We start from the raw sequence: 20,243 nt of genomic DNA, 5'->3' as shown, positions 1-20,243 counted from the left end.
CATTGTATACTTTGAGTCTTTGCCTTACTCTTCATAAGAATCAGGTTGTCGCGTGCAGGCACATACCCCAAAATTCAGCAAACGAGGACAAATGTATATTGAATAATTTCAAAGAACAAAAAAAATATATGTGTATATTTGGAATCAAAAGATCATCCCGCTACCTGCAGTATTTTTTCGGACTAATTGGGAGCAAAAAGACGATAAATGCTGACCAAGATAATCGTTTTATATTGCAAAAAACAATTCCTTCTTTGATAAACTCCCTAACACCGGACAATTTTCGAGAAAGTATGTTTGTCCACTTGTTGCATGCAATGGATTTCGCCATGAAGCATGGGTTTCACCATAAATTAAGGTTAGGGCGCATTGTTTGGGGATTTAGGACGTATTTTCTTCTTTAGTGATGGCAGATTTTAGGGGGAAAATGATGAATTCAACTGTAGTTAAATAACCTTACTGCCTGTTAAACGTATTGTATTGCTGTAGTTTTACCAATGGTGGCGGTATTAACTGATGTGTAAAGTTGATTTATGTAGACTGGTGTTGTTGTTTTCCCTGAAACGGGGTATCAAACGTTTTCGCTGTGACTGTCGGTATTTTTATTTTCGATATCCTTGCTATGGAAGGACGGGAGAACAAGATCATCGATCGGGGAGAAATAACAACATGATGTAACATTTTGGTCAATATAGGGCCGTAAATGTTTAAGCATTGGATAGTAACTGAGGGTGACAAGCGTGATGTAGGTATTTTAACTGTCAGTTCCTCAAGCGAAAAGAAAGCGACACGAGACCAACGAAGGGAACAACTTAGGAGTAAGGAAGACTTTTGGGATCTGATCAATCTGATCTGATCAGATGTCAACTGTAGAGTCTCCAATCGCACATTTGTTTCCGGTAAGTACACAAACTGGCCCACACTCATACAGATATCGCACAAATCTGGCTGTCAAAAGTTGAAGGTCAAGTACACAGCCTATCAGTTATATCAGGTTATATCGGTGATTATATCAGTTATCATTTAGAACGTATCGCTTTTATGATAGCTGTCTTTTTCTGAATGTTGACTGTTTAGAGTGAATTGATTATATTGGCAATATAAGTGATGTGACGACCAAATAATAAGACACACTCTATTCTAACAATGTCACAAAGTTCTAGTAAGTAAAGATTTATTCCATAGCAGTCGTGTTTAAGTTTTTAACTCGAATAATATATTGATGGATTTGTTGTTAGATAGAAATACATATTGTATTACTCCTAATGCTACTACTTGTTCATATCTCAACTTTCAGAATTCTTCTTCAGTGAAACTTTTGAAGTAAACGAAGATGTCAAGCGGGTGTTTGACGAGAATGGGTTTATACTATTAAGGTGAGTTTTGTATAATACTTTGTTACCATTGAGACGATGATATTATCCATATACATTTTGTATGTGTACAACTGTACATAATGGGCCCGGTTGATCTATATGTTACATCATTCAATATTACACACATATTCAATGCTCTGTATCGTATTGGATCAAATACACATGTGTATGTTAAGTTAGAGATGTACCTTACTTATATCATAGATATGACAGTCAAAGATGAAAGACAGAAAATAGGCCAGTTGCATGAAGGCTTCCTTACGAGAACATGTTATCTTTCATAACCCTACGTGTGAAAGAGATTGGCGTGTTGATTTATTTAACTGACTAATCATGCGACTCTCAACCGATATATAAACATATGTTTCTTCATGCTAAATCATTTCTGAATGAACATTTTGACAGCGTCATTGTTCAAATGATTCACTAAAATATACTCTGTTTTTATCTGTTTGAATATATTTGCATCCTTGTCGGACTGTGATGCATTTTTCTTTCCATCTCTCTTAATATTACACGACCACGTCCCATGTCGATTCTCCTTTTTTCATTCCGTGTGTCGAGTTGTGAACGAGCAACGTTTCTTCTTTTTCTTTACTGGAAGTGAACATAATTCAAAAACAATTGTACCAACATCAGAAGCAAATCACAACATAATGTCACTTATTCTCTATTTGGCTCATTAATATTTCTGCTCTGTAATTCGATATTTATTTATTTTCTACAGCCGGTGTGTTAACTGACATACACTATATACATATGCGATATCATTAATGTTTTTGATATGTTCTTTAGACCATATAGTCGGCTGGTTGAACTACACTACTCTACATTTATGATACGAGGGATGATTGCTATGTTGTGAACCACGTATTGAAGGAGGGACTCGATGATGTCCTACTATTCTCTAACTATATAGGGCCGTGTAGCCAAGGACTGGTCTCAATTCGTTAGTTTATATCGACGAGGTAGCACTATAAAGTAAACAAGACAAGCGGTTTTTACGAAATTGACAAAATCGGTAAAAGAGCAGTGATGCAATATTTGTAGAGAAAAGGTTTAACACCTAAGGATATCCATAATGATATGGTAGCAACAATAGGGAAAGATGCCCCCTTATAAATTATGCCACAGCGAAAAGATGGGTGGCGGAATTTAAGCGCGGTCGACAGAGCCTTGAGGATGGCCCCCGTCCTGGAAGGCATGTCAATGTTGCAACGACTGAGAGACGAGTCACAGAAAGATATATAGTCAGTAGAGTTGGCATTTCACAGGAAAGAGTACATTCCATTCTGATCGAGGATCTTGCAATGAGAAAGCTTACGACCCGATCGGTACCAAGACTTCTGATAGTTGGTCAGGTAGAAGTAAACCAGCCGCACAATATCGCGTGCTAATCTCAACCTTTTTGAAGAAGATCATGCCAACTTCCTTCAGAGATTTGTCACTATTGATGAAACACGAGTTCATCATTTTACCCCAGAAGCAAAACAACAATCGAAACAATGGAAGCACCATGGCTCTCCAAAAGAGATGCAGATGGTATTCTGCTGATAGATTACTAGTATGTATCTCCAAAAGGTACAAACAATCAATGGCACATACTATGCTTCACTTCTGAGGCAATTACTGTAAAATATTAAACTTAAGCGCCGCGGAAAGCTCACTAAATGTGTGTTTTTCCATCAGGACAATACCCCTGTTCACAATCTGTCATTGCAATGGCTTTAAATTGATTGAGCATCCACCTTATTCACCTGATCTCGCTCCATCAGACTTTCAGTCAAAACAGCTATTTCAGGCACCCACTTTTAGTCTGGTGATGACACCATACATGCAGTGGATGACGTTCTGAACAGCCAGGAAAAGGAGTTCTTTAAAAGTGGCACTGAGGCCCTTAAACACCGCTGGCAAAAGTGTGAAGATACTGAAGGGGATTATGTTGAAAAATAATACAATATGTCCGGCAAAATTCAAATCCTTAAATATGAAGCTCACAACATATCAATCAGGCCTCGTAGGTGTAGCGTAGTGAAGTGCAATCAATCGTGGACATCTCAGCAATATCTTGTCACTGTTATAATGTAACAGTACCATGCCGATTGATGGTAATTAGCAGAAGATCAGCTATCTTCTTGTTTCAAACATGTTTCCATAGTGTAACAGAAACCTAAATAATACTCCAGGGGTTGCTTTAAATTTCACTCACTGCACAAGGTTTGCCGTGACATATTCCAGGGGCAGAGAGCGAATGTGAGTATCGAGGATGGTGTCCGTCTACTTTTTCCTGAAAAAACGTCCTTATCTGTTTGTCTTGATTAAATTAAAATATCGATATTGTAAAAATATATACAATGTATGTCATACGCCTTCTTAGCACTTTTTGTCTGATTTTAATTAGGGGGGTCCTGGACAAAGAGGAATTATCAAAGGTTGAGCATACATTAACTGGATCAGATGCCATCACTAAACACATATACTTGGTATGTACAGCAAGAAAATCAAAGAATACATGCTAAATTAATCTTATTGTCCACTATTATTACATTACCTTTCTTAGATAATGCTGATCGCTAGATCTTAATTCCGATTGCATGGTACAATTTATCTGATTTCACACACACTCAAATAGAGAGAGGATAAAGAAAAATCTTATTTTGTAATGAAGGATACCCACGATGGTGACAGAAGAACCGACAAGATCATGTGGTCTTTTCCTGGAAGTGACGTCACAGGAATGGTAGCACGATGTGAAAAGATTGCTGGAACAATGGAGAAGGTGATATTTAGTTAATAATGGAGAATTTAATTAACGATGGAGAAGGTGGGATTTAATTAACATTTCTTCATAATGTTCAACTCAAAATCTTTCAAATGCAAATTCTAATAAATCGGATTTCGCCAGCCAAATTGCAGTTTAAAGACGAGACTGGAAATATCATTATGTAAATTATTTTTCAAGTGATAAATTAATTAAGAGTATGACAACACACACATTCAGATGGGATGTTAAAGTGACGGTTTCCTGTATAAAATTATTTACGTTTTATCAGCTGTTAGGAGGTGAAGTATACCACTACCACACCAAACTGATGATGAAGGACGCCGGTACTGGGGCCAGATCAGTGTGGCACCAAGACTACGGGTTAGTTTGTACAAATGTTTTCCATATATTTAAATATATACAAAAAATGTATACATATTATATGATACATGTTATATTTGTTCTTCATTTGTTTAAACTATAGACTATATTTGTTGTTGTTAAAGTGCTACGCATACATACCAAATAGTGTAACCCTGAAATATTCTAGTACCATTCACATATTACCGGCAAAGGAATGATTTAAGTCATATTAATTAAACTATTCAAACACATCATTACCATTAACACTATGCATATGTCTTTGTTGTTGTTGTTGTTGATATTTTACGGTATATAATTATATCTGATATACGAGCATAATCGAAACATGATCTATGTGTGCTTATCCCCACAACAATAGGTATTGGTATCTCTATGGAAACCTCTTCCCTGACATGGGCACCGTCTTCATCCCCTTGGATCCGTGTAGAAGGGACAACAGCTGTCTACAGGTAAAACGACTAATGAATTTGTGTGTGTGTGTTTTTTTCGTTGTTGTTGTCTTTTGTTACGGTGAAATCCATTGGTATTATTTCAGCTTGTATCGCAGTCATGTTCACTTAAGATTGTATGTAAAGTACGTGTTTATAATATAGATACACCCGAGATTCCTTTGGCCCTGACAACAGACCTTCTAACAGATATATGGCTAGAGTATGACTATCCGTCAGAATGTCTAAGTTGGTGTCAAAGCCAGAGGAAACTCGGGTTAATATTAATGATGGCGTATATTTCTTGTATGTCCTGAGACTCCTGACGAGCCTAAATTATTTCTATATATTATCAAGACTACCGTTCACAAAATGCGGTAATATGTGCATTGTCACCATGTGCATGACCACAATCACTAGTGTTATGTAGGAGAAGACGAAATATATTTTTAACTAGTGTCTGAACCCCTTTGAGTTTGCAATGAAATAATCAATACGTTTTGGGTAGTCTAATGTCTGGTATAATAAAGTTTATAACTTTCTAAGAAGATTTAATAATTCTCGTCACATACTTACTTATAATGATTACAACATGATTTAAGGTCTTGAGAGGATCACATAAATGTGGACGTTTGGACCACCACAGAGTCATAGGACAAATGGGTTGTGACGAGGACAGGATGCTACAGATACAGGAACAGTGTCCTTTGGAATATATTGAAATGGAAGCAGGTTAGTAACAATGGCTATTGACCTTGACCAGTTTTCATATGCTTTGTGTAATACATATATAAAATAGTACAAAAGGTTGCTTTGAAAGAATAAAGCTATTTCGTCATTTCAGGACTTGAAAATGTTGCAAAGAGTCTACTGTGTTGATAGCTAGTAGTAGACTTAAGGAAAAACTATGTTATTTTATATGACAGTGATTATGCATTAATTCCTCATTTCTGTGCTAATTTCCATCCCTTAGGTGATGCAATTTTCTTCCATTGTAACCTGATCCATTCGAGCAGTGATAACACAAGTGACAAGAGGAGATGGGCCTTCCTGACCGCTTATAACAGGGCCAGTAACAATCCTGCTCAAGACGACCCTCACCCACAGTACACACCACTACACAAGGTAATCATTATAAATCATCCCAACCCTCACCCACAATACACACAGATACACAAGGTAATCACAATAGATCACCCTCACCCACAATACACACCACTACACAAAGTAATCACTATAGACCACCCTCACCCACAATACACACCGCTACACAAGGTAATCACTATAGACGACCCTCACCCCAGTACACACCACTACACAAGGTAATCATTATAGATCATCCCAACCCTCACCCACAATACACACCGATACACAAGGTAATCACAATAGATCACCCTCACCCACAATACACACCGCTACACAAGGTAATCACTATAGACCACCCTCACCATAGTAAACACCGCTACACAAGGTAATCACTATAGACCACCCTCACCCACAATACACACCACTACACAGGTATCAATGACCACCCACCTCACTCAATACACCCACTACACAAGTATCACATAGACCAACCCACACCACTACACAAGGTAATCACTATAGACCACCCTCACCCACAATACACACCGCTACACAAGGTAATCACTATATATCACCCTCACCCACAATACACACCGCTACACAAGGTAATCACTAAAGACCACCCTCACCCACAATATACACCGCTACACAAGGTAATCACTATAGACCACCCTCACCCACAATACACACCACTACACAAGGTAATCACTATAGACCACCCTGACCCTCAATACACACCGCTACACAAGGTAATCACTATAGACCACCCTCACCCACAATACACACCGCTAAACAAGGTAATCACTATAGACAACCCTGACCCACAATACACACCGCTACACAAGGTCATCACTATAGACCACCCTCACCCACAATACACACCACTACACAAGGTAATCATTATAGACCATCCCAACCCTCACCCACAATACACACCGCTACACAAGGTAATCACTATTGACCACCCTCACCCACAATACACACCACTACACAAGGTAATCACTCTAGACCACCCTCACCCACCATACACACCGCTACACAAGGTCATCACTATAGATAACCCTCACCCACAATACACACCACTACACAAGGTAATCAATATAGAACACCCTCACCCACAATACACACCTCTACACAAGGTAATCACTATAGACCATCCTCAACCACAATACACACCACTACACAAGGTAATCGCTATAGACCACCCTCACCCACAATACACACCGCTACCAAGGTAATCACTATAGAACACCCTCACCCACAATACACAACTCTACACAAGGTAATCACTATAGACCACCCTCAACCATAATACACACCGCTACACAAGGTATTCACTATAGACCACCCTCACCCACAATACACACCGCTACACAAGGTAATCACTATAGACCACCCTCACCCACAATACACACCACTACACAAGGTAATCACTATAGACCACTCGCACCCACAATACACACCGCTACACAAGGTATTCACTATAGACCACCCTCACTCACAATACACACCACTACACAAGGTAATCACTATAGACAACCCTCACCCACAATACACACCACTACACAAGGTAATCACTTTAGACCACCCTCACCCACAATACAATCACTACACAAGGTAATCAATATAGACCACCCTGACCCACAATACACACCGCTACACAAGGTAATCACTATAGACCACCCTGACCCACAATACACACCGCTACACAAGGTAATCACTATAGACCACCCTCACCCACAATACACACCAATACACAAGGTAATCATTATAGACCACCCTCACCCACAATACACACCACTACACAAGGTAATCACTATAGACCATCCCAACCCTCACCCACAATACACACCGCTATACAAGGTAATCACTATAGACCACCCTCACTCACAATAAATACTGCTACACAAGGTCATCACTATAGACTACCCTCACCCACAATACACACCGCTACACAAGGTAATCACTATACACCACCCTCACCCACAATACACACCACTACACAAGGTAATCAATATAGACCACCCTCACCCACAGTACACACCACTACACAAGGTAATCACTATAGACAACCCTCACCCACAGTTCACACTGCTACACAAGGTAATCACTATAGACCACCCTCATCATAGTAAACACCACTACACAAGGTAATCACTATAGACCACCCTCACCCACAATACACACCACTACACAAGGTCATCACTATAGACCACCCTCACCCTCAATACACACCGCTACACAAGGTAATCAATATAGACCACCTTCACCCACAATACACACCACTACACAAGGTAATCAATATAGACCACCTTCACCCACAATACACACCACTACACAAGGTAATCAATATAGACCACCTTCACCCACAATACACACCACTCTATAGACCACCCTCACCCACAATACACACCGCTATACAACGTAATCACTATAGACCACCCTCACCCACAATACACACCGCTACACAAGGTAATCACTATAGACCACCCTCACCCTCAATACACACCGCTACACAAGGTAATCACTATAGACCACCCTCACCCACAGTACACACCACTACACATTGTTTTCACTATAGACCACTACACAAGATAAACGGTAGAATACCAAAAACAAGTTACTATAAATAAAATGATAAAATCACCGCATGAACTGAAATGGTTTTATTAAACCTATTATCAACTATTGGGTTTCCTAAAAGAAATGATTTGGTTTCTGAAAAAGCACCTATTGGGTTTTCTAAAAACAACTACTAGGGTTTTGAAGAACAACTGTTGGTTTGAAAAAGGCTGTTTAGCTTCCTAAAACACCTATTGGATTTCCTTCAAAAACACATTGAGTTTCAGTTACAATGACTTTCACAATACATTGCAATATGGAAACAATGTGATAGGAGTAATATATAACACAACAAAATACGATATTTAAGATTGTTAGTCTAATGAAAATGACTGTGTAGTCATCGAAACGTTACACTCTTAAATATCTTATTGGTTGTGTTATATAACTCCTGTCATATTTCTCAATCCGAGAAAAATGTTCCACAATATAGAAACCGTTATAGAATAATATGTGATAATAATGAGCTTTCTCAATTGTTTATTACAGGTTCCAAACTCTGCAATTAAGTCATGTTCGAATTACACAGACATGAATGGGAAGCGTTTCATGGGACCAGCATATAAGACTATTCTGCCGAAAAGTTAAAACAGAACATGATGAATCACTGTAACGAAGATGATTAAATCAACCTTGCATTAATATTATATACGTTGATTATGCTTTCAGATACATTTATAAATTAAGAGTTTTTAAGAGTTAAAGGGAAACATTATGATTCTATGGTAATAAAAAGTTTGTGATTTGATGACTTTGTTTTTTTATAAATGGAACTAACTAAGTGTCAGTATTCGCCAACATTAAGTCACAAATGGGGGTGGGGTGGAGCTGTTGTAGACAAGGATGACTTAATTCTATGTCTCATCTTCCAAAGTCATAATCTTCAACGGAAATTCAACAATACGGGAATCCTTCACCTAATAAATGCAAAACTGAAATGACGCCAACCGTTTCCCTGTTTGTAGTTTCTTGTGTAGTATGAAGATCGATGTCACTCCCACGGTTTCCAGTTAGACTTACAATTGCTTTGATTTGACCTAGATTTACATGGCAGGTGTCATTGATATGCAAAATACACGTTTATGCTAAATCTTCAAAACAACTGTTATTACCTCCACAGAAACCATTCCATTATCCATATCTTATTTGAACTATCACCGTTAGATTTGGATGCACAAAAAACAGTTTGACTTGTGTGTCTATTGTTGTCTCTTTTGACTGCTAAGTGAATTGCTTTCAAGGTTTGCTCATGTATTCAACATTTATTACATGTATTCAAATTCCCTTATGAGTCTATAAACCATGCTTGGATTGGTTTTTATTGTTTAACGTCCTATAATTAAGTTTCCATTGTTTGTACGCACAATGCGGCTTTCTGATTGGTTGAGATTTTTTTATCATACCACTATAATTAATTTTTATTTGTTTTCATGGTAAATACTCGAATGTGATTGGTCGAAAAATTCTTTTCATTCTTCTATGAAAGAAATTCCGAGAATGGCGCGAAAAATGTGACGTTACAATACGACAATTGACGTTGCGTATTGATTTGAGAAAAAGAATCCCATTTAAAACCAGTAAAATTGTACATAAAACATGTTTTAAATTAGAAAATTATTTTCAAAAATCAATTATAAGCGTTGATGTCAATTATTTTTTAGTTTTATCGGGGTATGAAAAAAAAATTGTTTGCAAACTTTTGTAAGAATCCGAGGATTCATACTGTTTGCAAACAAATTTTTTTTCACACCCCGATGAAACTAAAAAAAAATGACATCAATGCTTGAATGAATATTGATGGCATTAAACCATGAAATTGGATCTTACGTCAATTAATAATTGACGATAAGCGTACATTTGAATCGAAACATGTGTCAGTAATAGAAACAGATTACATACCAGGAAAATGTTGAGACCTCTATTTAGGTTTTTAAGACGCAGCCTTACCTTGTTACTGTAACAGTTTATTCATGGATTCATTGTTGTGGAATATACATGTATAAGAATACATTAGAAATAATGTTTTATTTGAAAAATAATTTTGTTGACTTAAAGCAACTGATAAAACCAAAAATAGTCTAACCATAAAGACAACATTTACTTTATGTAGAAATACAAAACTGAACCTATTAAGTGCATTCAAAACATGTACATGTGATGGTGGATGTTTTATTTATTAAGCTACTGCAGTATAATATATTTATCTTCAGGCAGGAGCATATCTGTTACCCTTGTACACACATATATATATAATATATAGATCGTGTTCAGGTAAACAATTGACAGTAACCGATATCATACAAATATCTCGAGATAGCAATTACATAAGGCGATGATTATACCTGTTCCTGAACACACATCACGTAAGACAGCATGTCCTCAGTCGCGGGTAGGTATTATACACTCGACATACATGATTTATAACACTGTTGTTTTGTGTATGTCTTAAGCAGAATTTGTTCTTTCATCATATTTTTTTTATAATGATCAGCTTTGAATTGGATTCTCAGTTTATTTTTTCACCATGTCTAATTATTTTCAGAGTACACATTTTGTGAAACTTTTGAAGTCACTGCAGATGTTAAGCGTGACTTCGACGAATATGGTTACATATTGCTTAGGTAAGTTGAAATGGGTATAGTGTTTAGATGTGTAAAGGTAATGTGATAATTGTTTAGATGTGATTAGATACGTAAAGGAAATATCGGTACACAGTTTCGCCTTGTACAGGAACTGGCTACATTGTTCCGTTGTGTAAAAGTCATGGGGGTGAAATGCGGCAAAATCTTTAAATGTCTCTTTCAAAAACAAATTATTCTACAGGAGTACACCAGCCTACTATTATATCTCAGTCAAGTGTTATCAGGTTGATATCTACATAAATGACCTAGATAAACTTCAAAGTTGCATTAGAAGCAGATGAACGCAATGTAAAGGAAATGGGTACACAGTTTGGCAGTATAAAGGAAATGGCTACACTGTTTCAATGTGTTAATGAGATAGCTATATTGTTTAGATGTGTTAATGAACTGCCTACATTGTTTCGCTGTGTAAATGAATTGGATATTATTTTGCAACGAAACAAAATGGGTACGTTGTTTAGACTCGTAAAGAACACGAGTAAATTATTTACTTGTATTAAAGATGTGTGTGTTTGTTGTTTAAGTAATGATAATTTATTCACCCGAAGTTGTCCTTGCTGTGGTAACAGTCTGCATTCAGATTACAATGCATTATTAACACATACTAGTCACTGAATGAGCTTGCCACAAATAAGGATATACAAAAGTGTGTCAAATTCTGAGCTAAAAGGTTCAACATTAATTTAATAGTAGATATAATTTACATAAAACTGCATCTTTAAGTAGGCGTTAATGATGCGATCAAAATTGGGTGAATCTAAGATGTCCGAAAAATTAAGATGGGATAAAAACGAAATGGGGGTTCATTATCCCTACAATTTATCAATTTTTCATACGCTGCCTATCTTACATGAAAAACAAAATTATTTAGCAAAATTTAAAAAAAATTGAATTCATATCCATATGGTTCCTATAGTCATATGTTATACAAGAGGAGAGGAGTTATTATATCTCTCTATCTTGACCTACTTTCCAACTTATAGATTTACGTGGCGTGGTAATGATACCGTAGTACACCAGTGTATTAAAGGCACATTAAGCTTTACTGTAGGAAAGGTTCGACTTTCCGGAACGCCTGAGTCTTCCCCCTTTTAAATGTAGACTTTGATGACGTGTTGATATTGCAGTACTGATATTTTCCGATCAACAAAGATATTGTAACATTAACCTGTAAATAAAGTTTTTACAATAAGAAAGTTATACCAACTTACTGTGAGAGGAAACGCGAGTACCCGTAGAAAACCCACGTGTTCGGCCAGGTGATCACATATGTTTTAATTTCCAATCTGAGAATCAAACCGTGGCCGCCTGGGTGAAAGGCAAACGTGTGTTGCCTCTGTGCCACCCGCCCACCCGAAATGAGCCGGTTTTTCTTGCATGGCACAGTTATATCCATTTCATTGTTGGTATAACTATAGTTTAGTACAAGTGATTGATATAATTATATGCATCGTATATACCCGTAAATAACCATGTTTTACATAATAATATTTGTAATAACCATATACTTAAATCGCATATTTCGCGTGGGATTTATTTTTGCGTTGATACACAAGGAGATACAATCGCGAAATCAAATCCTTCGCGCTTATTTGAACGAAAATATCAACTTTGGATGACAAAGCTATCGGGTATTGATATAGGAGTCTTGCGGACTCCATGACTCTAATAGTTCATCATTCACAAAAATAAAACCATTTAAGATCAGCGTTCGCGAAATCATGTATTCTTGAAAATACGTTTGATGAGGTAAATTCGCGAAATAAATGATTTACAGTATCCGTTTGCTGTACACCGTTTGGTGTATGTTATTATGTAGCAACCCTTTATTGTTTAACCAGGGGAGTACTGGACAAGGAAGAACTATCCATGATAGAACAAACTATAAAGGGATCAGATGCCATCAACAAACATTTGTATTATGTAAGTACGTTCGTCTTCGTAAAATTATTATTCATTGTTCACTAAATCACGATCGGTGCAATAACGTATACACTTGCTGGTTGTCGATAGAGAATTAAAATGGCGGATTTACATTGATTTACTTTTTATTGTATGACGACCGTCGTTATATACCAAGAGAGCATATGTCTTAAATGGGTGTGTTTTCGGGAGGCTACTTGTCTCCTTGTGATAGCGGGGAACTGACTCACTGAGGTATACAGTCAATGACCCTCAGCAAGGCACCAAACACGATCATATTATACTGACAACTTGTTAAACAGTTGTTATACTCCCAAAATGATGAACGCCAAATAGAGAGTAGATGCTACCATTTTAGCTTGCCGGCAAGTAGAGCTAATGTTAACCCAATCGTCGGCGGCGGCGTCCGTAGACAGCTAGGTTATTTCTTTTCTGTTTTTGTCAATGCTAAAAAGGATAGAACAAAGGTGTTTCCAATGGCAATACTGTGGGTCTTCTAACCTTGACCGTAACCTTCTTTATTAAAAACTTTAATCTTGGCCACATTATGTTAACCGTATGAGTCAGGGTTTTCATATTTGTGTATTTGTGTTCTTTGTCCCCATATCTTTCCATTGGCAACACATTAGTGGACATCCTGACCTTTGAACTTTTATAGATTTAATTATCTTTCGAAACCCACTCGGCGAGCTTTATCGTCTTCTAAAACTCTTGGCAAAGACTCTGGTATGCCTCGGACAATGAGCAGGACCCAAAGCCTCCCAAAAGGGACGAAAGCTCAAAACAAAGGCTAAAAATGAGGGATGCGCTCATTGTTGCTCTCTTTAGAACTGGGATATGTCTTGGCAAACACGAAGGCACACGACTAGATCTCTGTATTGTGTCAGGAAAAGTCTGTCCATTCATTTCTTTATTTCTTCCAAAATATTGGAAAAGTACAATTGTAGGGTGGGGGCATTGAAAAGGTTTTAGAAAGATAAATTCCGAATTTAGTCGCCTTTATCGAATCATGCAATGTGAGCAGCTGGAACAATTTGAAGGCCCGACATGTAGGACTTTGCAAAAGAAGGCATTTCATTTAAAATCATTTTCTACAAAGAGCACATTCCAATATTGCTTACCAGCAGCATGACACCTTCTGTCTATTCTATCAGAAACAACTACTGTCCTGTGGTTAGTAATGCGATATGAATAACATCACTGATCCAACTAGGTATTTCCATTTATACCCGTGTTTAATGACAATGGCTCCAATAAAAAAAAAAGATGTTATCAATCTTTATGAACTTAACGCATTTTTAATTCATGTCATTTGCGTCAATGAGCCAATTATTATTTATTCTGATACACAGGAAAATGAATATGAAGGCAAGAAAACTGATAAAGTCATGTGGTCCCATCCCGGAACTGACGTCACTGGAATGGTGTCGAGGAGTAAGAAGATTGCAGGGATCATGGAGAAGGTTTATTTTGTTACTTAGGTTGATGGATCGAGACCATCAGACAGTTTTACGGTGGACATCATGATCGCATTTTGAAATACTTTATTATCATGTTGCCCTACGCGATATAATGCTAATTGATATAACTAGTGGTTCCGTTGATACCTACTTGGTTCTCATTTTAAGAATGTTATTTTATCCGTATTTGACCTAAATTTTCGTTGATAACTGTGATCAGGCCGTGACAGAAAAGACTTGTGCGCATGCTCTATGCGAAAACGTATTTCCGGGCTGATGTTGAAAGTTATGTTCCGGTAATTTTCAAAGGATTAACACCAAAATATAACAGACAACCCCTAAGTAGCCCAAAGGCGGTCCTACTTTCATAAATTGATTTATTCATTAGAGAATAAATCTAATTATTTAGGTGTTCTCTACTTTGTTTTTTAACTGTCACTGAAATTCTGTGCTGGAGATTTACCAGCTTATTTATTTTGTTTATTTGATTTATGTTATGCATTTACATATTGGTTTATAATACTTTTAATGCATTCATAATCTTATAATCTTTTTTGTCTTGTGTGCGTTTAACATTTTGTACTAATATTCCCCGCATATGACTTGCTTACTGAACAAATGATTAAACCGAAACATGTAGACATTCCTGACAATCAGATTATTTTATCAATAATTTGTATATATAGAAAAAAACATAAAAGAGAACAATTCATGATTTTAATATCAATGTGATAGTTTGGTAACTGTTTTATATGAAATGTGTAAGATCATGAAGTGTCACGTTTGCTCAGTGCCCTAAATGAGTTTAAATGATTCCCATACAGATACATTATATGTATATGCATTTTCCTTCATTTAGTCTATTCAATGTTCTGATGGTAGGTAACTCTAGCATACTAACCTATCTGATTTCTTAATGTTGACATTTGATAATTATGATATAATTTTGTAAGATGATTTGTCATCTCGAATGATTTAAAATGGATTTTGTCCATTTCACACTGCATTGATCTTATCGAAGTCAAAATTAATTAAATGTAAATGCTATAAATATGAAACATTCGTAAAATTTATTAAACTACTAAATAATACATTTGATCACAATACAAAGTATATATTAATTAATCACTTATAGTTGCTTGGAGGGGAGGTATACCACTACCACTCAAAACTAATGATGAAGGAGGGCGGTGTAGGAGCCAGACACGTATGGCACCAGGACTATGGGTTTGTTAACATCTCCTCTATTTTCTATTTAGTAGTTCTTATTAGTCCCCTGCCGTTTGAAAAACGGGGGGACTATAGGTTTACCCTCCGTCCGTCTGTCTGTCTGTCTGTCTGTCTGTCTGTCTGTCTGTCTGTCTGTCTGTCTGTCTGTCTGTCCGTCCGTCCGTCCGTCCGTCCGTCCGTCCGTCCGTCCGTCCGTCCGTCCGTCCGTCCGTCTGTCACGCAATAGTTGTCCGGACAACTCCTTCTAAAGCACTACTCCGATTTTAATGAAACTTGGTATACATGATCAGTATAACATGTAGTTGTGCATCCCACATTTTTTTCTTCGAAAAACCAATTTTCAAAATGGCCGCCGACTTCTCATTGGTTGAGACTTGTCCGGACAACTCCTTCTAAAGTACTACTCCGATTTTAATGAAACTTGGTATACATGATCAGTATAACATGTAGTTGTGCATCCCACATTTTTTTTTTTCGAAAAACCAATTTTCAAAATGGCCGCCGACTTCTCATTGGTTGAGACTTGTCCGGACAACTCCTCCTAAAGTACTACTCCGATTTTAACGAAACTTGATATACATTATCAGTATAACATGTAGTTGTGCATCCCACATTTTTTTTTCTCCAAAAATTCATTTTTCAAAATGGCTGCTGGCTTCTCATTGGTTCAGACTTGTCCGGACAACTCCTCCTAAGGTACTACTCCGATTTTAACGAAACTTGGTATCCATGATCAGTATAACATGTAGTTGTGCATCATACATTTTTTTTTTTCAAAAAACCAATTTTCAAAATGGCCGCCGGCTTCTCATTGGTTGAGGCGTGTCTGGACAATCCTAAAGTACTACTCCGCTTTTAACGAAACTTGGTATACGTGATCAGTATAACACGTAGTTTAAAAAATGGGAAATAAATAGTTGCACTCCTGGTTCAGGCAGGGGACTTTGTATTGCAATACTATCCATCCTTGTTTATATATAATTTTCCTCGTTTTCCGTGTGTACCTCTTGGAGGCTTAAATAAATATGACAGTGATAACGAGGCATGCTATTTACCAATTATATCTTATGTCTTTTGTTCAAGTTTTGGAATAGATTGCTTGAAGAATGTGTTATAATTATTTAATTTGGTGAATCTTGTTTTTCAATTGTTATTGCAAAAATGAAATATTGTATTAAACACTATTTAGCTTATCATCTGTATAAAGGTACTGGTATCACAATGGCTGCCTGTTCCCAGACATGGGTACTGTATTCGTGGCAATTGATCCTTGTAGGAAAGAAAACAGCTGCCTCCAGGTAAAATTGTAAACATAACAGCAATCATTTTAAACAGTAGTGTGTCTGTTTAAATTGAAGATTTACTCGATGTGTTAATAAGATATAATTATAAGTATGAAAATCCCTGATGCAAGCTGTCGATTTCATCGCATGAACCAAACATTCGAATCATTAGCTTTCACTAAAATTTCTGATTATTTTTTGTTTTGTTTTGCCAGTCCTGTCTTCTTGCATGTCATTATTCAAATACAATATATTACTCAGATTCAGATATGAAAATTGTACCTAAATATGGAATATCATTTTTGAAGATTTTACGCGGGTCACACAAATGTGGTCGAATAGAGCATCGACCAGTAAAACAACAGTATGCTGTGGATGAAGCGAGAAGGGTCGAGATAGCTAAGTTCTGCCCTCATCATTACGTAGAGATGGAAGCAGGTACGCCGGTTTTTCAGGACAGGTTAATGCAAAAATAGAGCCAGATACTAGTAGTACTTCGGATTCATTGATTGTTTTTTGTTCTCAGTTAATCAAAAACATTTCATGAATTGAAAATAAAGGGGGAGGAGGTGGATGCAATGCATTCCAAAAACGTAGTTCAACCGAGGAATGTCAGTGTATTTCTCAGCTATGTGATTTAGTACTGAAGATCATGAGTGAGTTGGAGACACCAACAGGGATAGGTCAAATATGGTCTTCCTTCATATCGGAATCACGTGCAATCGCTATAACTTTTATGGCGTCATGATGGTGTTCATGGTGTCATATTATGACGTCGGGGAACATGATAAATAAGTATGTTAACGGTGCGGTGTAAGCATTACTTTTCTACTCAATACAACGTAAACGTAAGAACAAATGAGCTGTCATTTCTCTTCAACAATCAGGTGATGTCATCTACTTCCATTGTAACCTGATCCATTCGAGCAGTGATAACACAAGTGACAAGAGGAGATGGGCCTTCCTGACCGCTTATAACAGGGCCAGTAACAACCCAACTAAAGAGCACCACCATCCACGGTATACACCACTACACCAGGTAAACGTTTTATATCTATATACATCTCATAAAGCATTCTGTGATATTGTATCCGTTAGGTTATCCTATTGGTTTACTCCCTATATATGGGGCCGCAGTGGCCGAGTGGTTTAGGTGTCCAGACACTTTAACACTAGCCCTCCACCTCTGGGTTGGTCGTAGGTCGGTGGTTTTTCTCCGGGTGCTCCGGCTTTCCTCCACCTCCAAACCTGGTACGTCCTTAAATGACCCTGGCTGTTGATAGGACGTTAAACAAAATAAACCAAACCAAACTCCCTATGTTTCCTGCATGTCTCAAAGGTTTCTTCCCCAATTTAGACGTCATTACAACTACAAGAGGCCAAAAATTAAGTTACCGGAATGCTAATCTAGTCAATTCAGCAGATGAAAGATTCGTATGTGTGCTGGGTCTTTTGTTATTTACGCTCATGGCAACACCTTAAAGTCAATGTTACTTGCAAGGATCCAACGCTGCTTCTGTAATGCAGAGAACTGGTGAAATATATATGGTCAATGTCAAGATGGGGCACTTCAATATATGTATTACGTGCATTCAGAGTTAAGGCTGTGTGTCTGCAGTGCAGATCGTATGTACAATGTACATGTATTTGCCTTTTTAGGTTACCTGAGACGAATTGACCTATTGCAATCGCCTTTTGTCCATCGCCGTCCGTCATGCATCGTGTTCACCCGTCTATAAATAATTACAGTCTACTTCTCAAAAACCATTGAACCAATTTTAATGAAATTTTGCAGAATGTTTTCATGGTCATAGGTCAACCAATATTGTGATTCATATGGCCCCATTCCCTAGAGCACAGAGAGGTGTGGCAAAAACAGTCAAACTGACTTAAATTAAAAAAAAATTACTCTTCATAGAATGAACGGTATTAAGGTGCTTTACCAAACTTGTGAATTCCATGACTCTGGGGTATCGCGTTTCTCCGGGGATGGGGTAAAAACGTGTATACGGAAATAACGTTTTTGAAATCATTTGTTGAATAACTACTAGAAATGATTTGAATATAACTATTAGTATTGGATGGCAGTTTGATCGTATTCTGATACTGGTTATGAATTACCCCCCAGGGGCTGATTGGCGGAGCTGAAATAGTCAAATTAACTTAAATTTCAACATTCTTCTTCTCAATGCCCAGATATGATACAATGTATATAATAATCAAATGAAATGTATGTATCAGAACTCGGGTGACCGTCAAGGTTCATGGGCCTCATGTTATTTATCCAGTGTCGACAGTACTCTATGTATATTCTGTTAAATATTGCCTTTGTATTCTGTTGCTAGGTACCCAACTCGGCTATTAAGGAATGCACAAACTATACAGACATGGACGGGAAAATATTCCTCGACCTCAAAAGAGATTATACCATCAAAACGAATTTCCAGAAACACGATCAAGCGTAATATCACAAAATTTTACTTCTAAGCGAAAGATTTCAAACTGTTCTCGTATTAATTAAAAGGATTATTCTTGGATTGCTGGTCTATTTTTTTCTTTTGTTCGCAACCAAGTGTGTTATTTACATTTTGACTGCCAGAAATAAGTCAAATTATTTATTTTTGTGGAATCGCCAATGATTAAGTTTTAGGTAGTCTTTGTTGGCTCAATAAAGAGACAACATCATGGATTGTGTCCGTTAACAGGACATTCCCTCCTTTATCTCTCAAATGTTTGGACAGTTATTTTGATATATTTCACATCGGAATAAAAAACTTTTTAGTAGTAGTCACCTAGAGTCTTATTTCATTATCATGTTCTTAGCTACAAGAAAATAACCTCAATTATAACTCATGTAAACAATTTAAATAATGACGAGATGGCGACAAATTATTTTAATATATAATTATACCCCCGCAACGAAGTTAGGGGGGTATACTGGAATCAGGTTGTCTGTCCGTCCGTCCGTCTGTCTGTAGACGCATTTTGTCCGGACAACTCCTCCTAAACCAATGGGCCAATTCCGATGACACTTCACACAAATAT

General features: G+C 37.2%; 2 protein-coding genes across 2 annotated transcripts; both read left to right on the top strand.

Moving 5' to 3' along the window:
* Positions 1-503: 503 nt before the first annotated feature.
* On the top strand, positions 504-9,408 carry LOC117321845 (L-proline trans-4-hydroxylase-like). The gene is made up of 9 exons (XM_033876436.1): positions 504-1,162; positions 1,298-1,376; positions 3,778-3,859; positions 4,045-4,155; positions 4,430-4,521; positions 4,883-4,973; positions 5,555-5,684; positions 5,926-6,077; positions 9,150-9,408. The coding sequence occupies exons 1-9, from the start codon at positions 1,147-1,149 to the stop codon at positions 9,246-9,248; spliced, it is 852 nt and encodes a 283-aa protein (XP_033732327.1). The 5' UTR covers positions 504-1,146; the 3' UTR covers positions 9,249-9,408.
* A 1,587-nt stretch (positions 9,409-10,995) lies between these two features.
* LOC117321844 (L-proline trans-4-hydroxylase-like) lies at positions 10,996-19,735 on the top strand. Its single transcript, XM_033876435.1, has 9 exons — positions 10,996-11,049; positions 11,203-11,281; positions 13,144-13,225; positions 14,578-14,688; positions 15,821-15,912; positions 17,123-17,213; positions 17,507-17,636; positions 18,086-18,237; positions 19,544-19,735. The coding sequence occupies exons 1-9, from the start codon at positions 11,034-11,036 to the stop codon at positions 19,661-19,663; spliced, it is 873 nt and encodes a 290-aa protein (XP_033732326.1). The 5' UTR covers positions 10,996-11,033; the 3' UTR covers positions 19,664-19,735.
* The last annotated feature ends 508 nt before the right edge of the window (positions 19,736-20,243 follow it).

Source organism: Pecten maximus, chromosome 2, assembly GCF_902652985.1.
Source record: "Pecten maximus chromosome 2, xPecMax1.1, whole genome shotgun sequence".
Classification (NCBI taxonomy): domain Eukaryota; kingdom Metazoa; phylum Mollusca; class Bivalvia; order Pectinida; family Pectinidae; genus Pecten; species Pecten maximus.
Note: the sequence above shows the minus strand (reverse complement) of the source record. Positions and strands in the feature narration are given on the sequence as shown.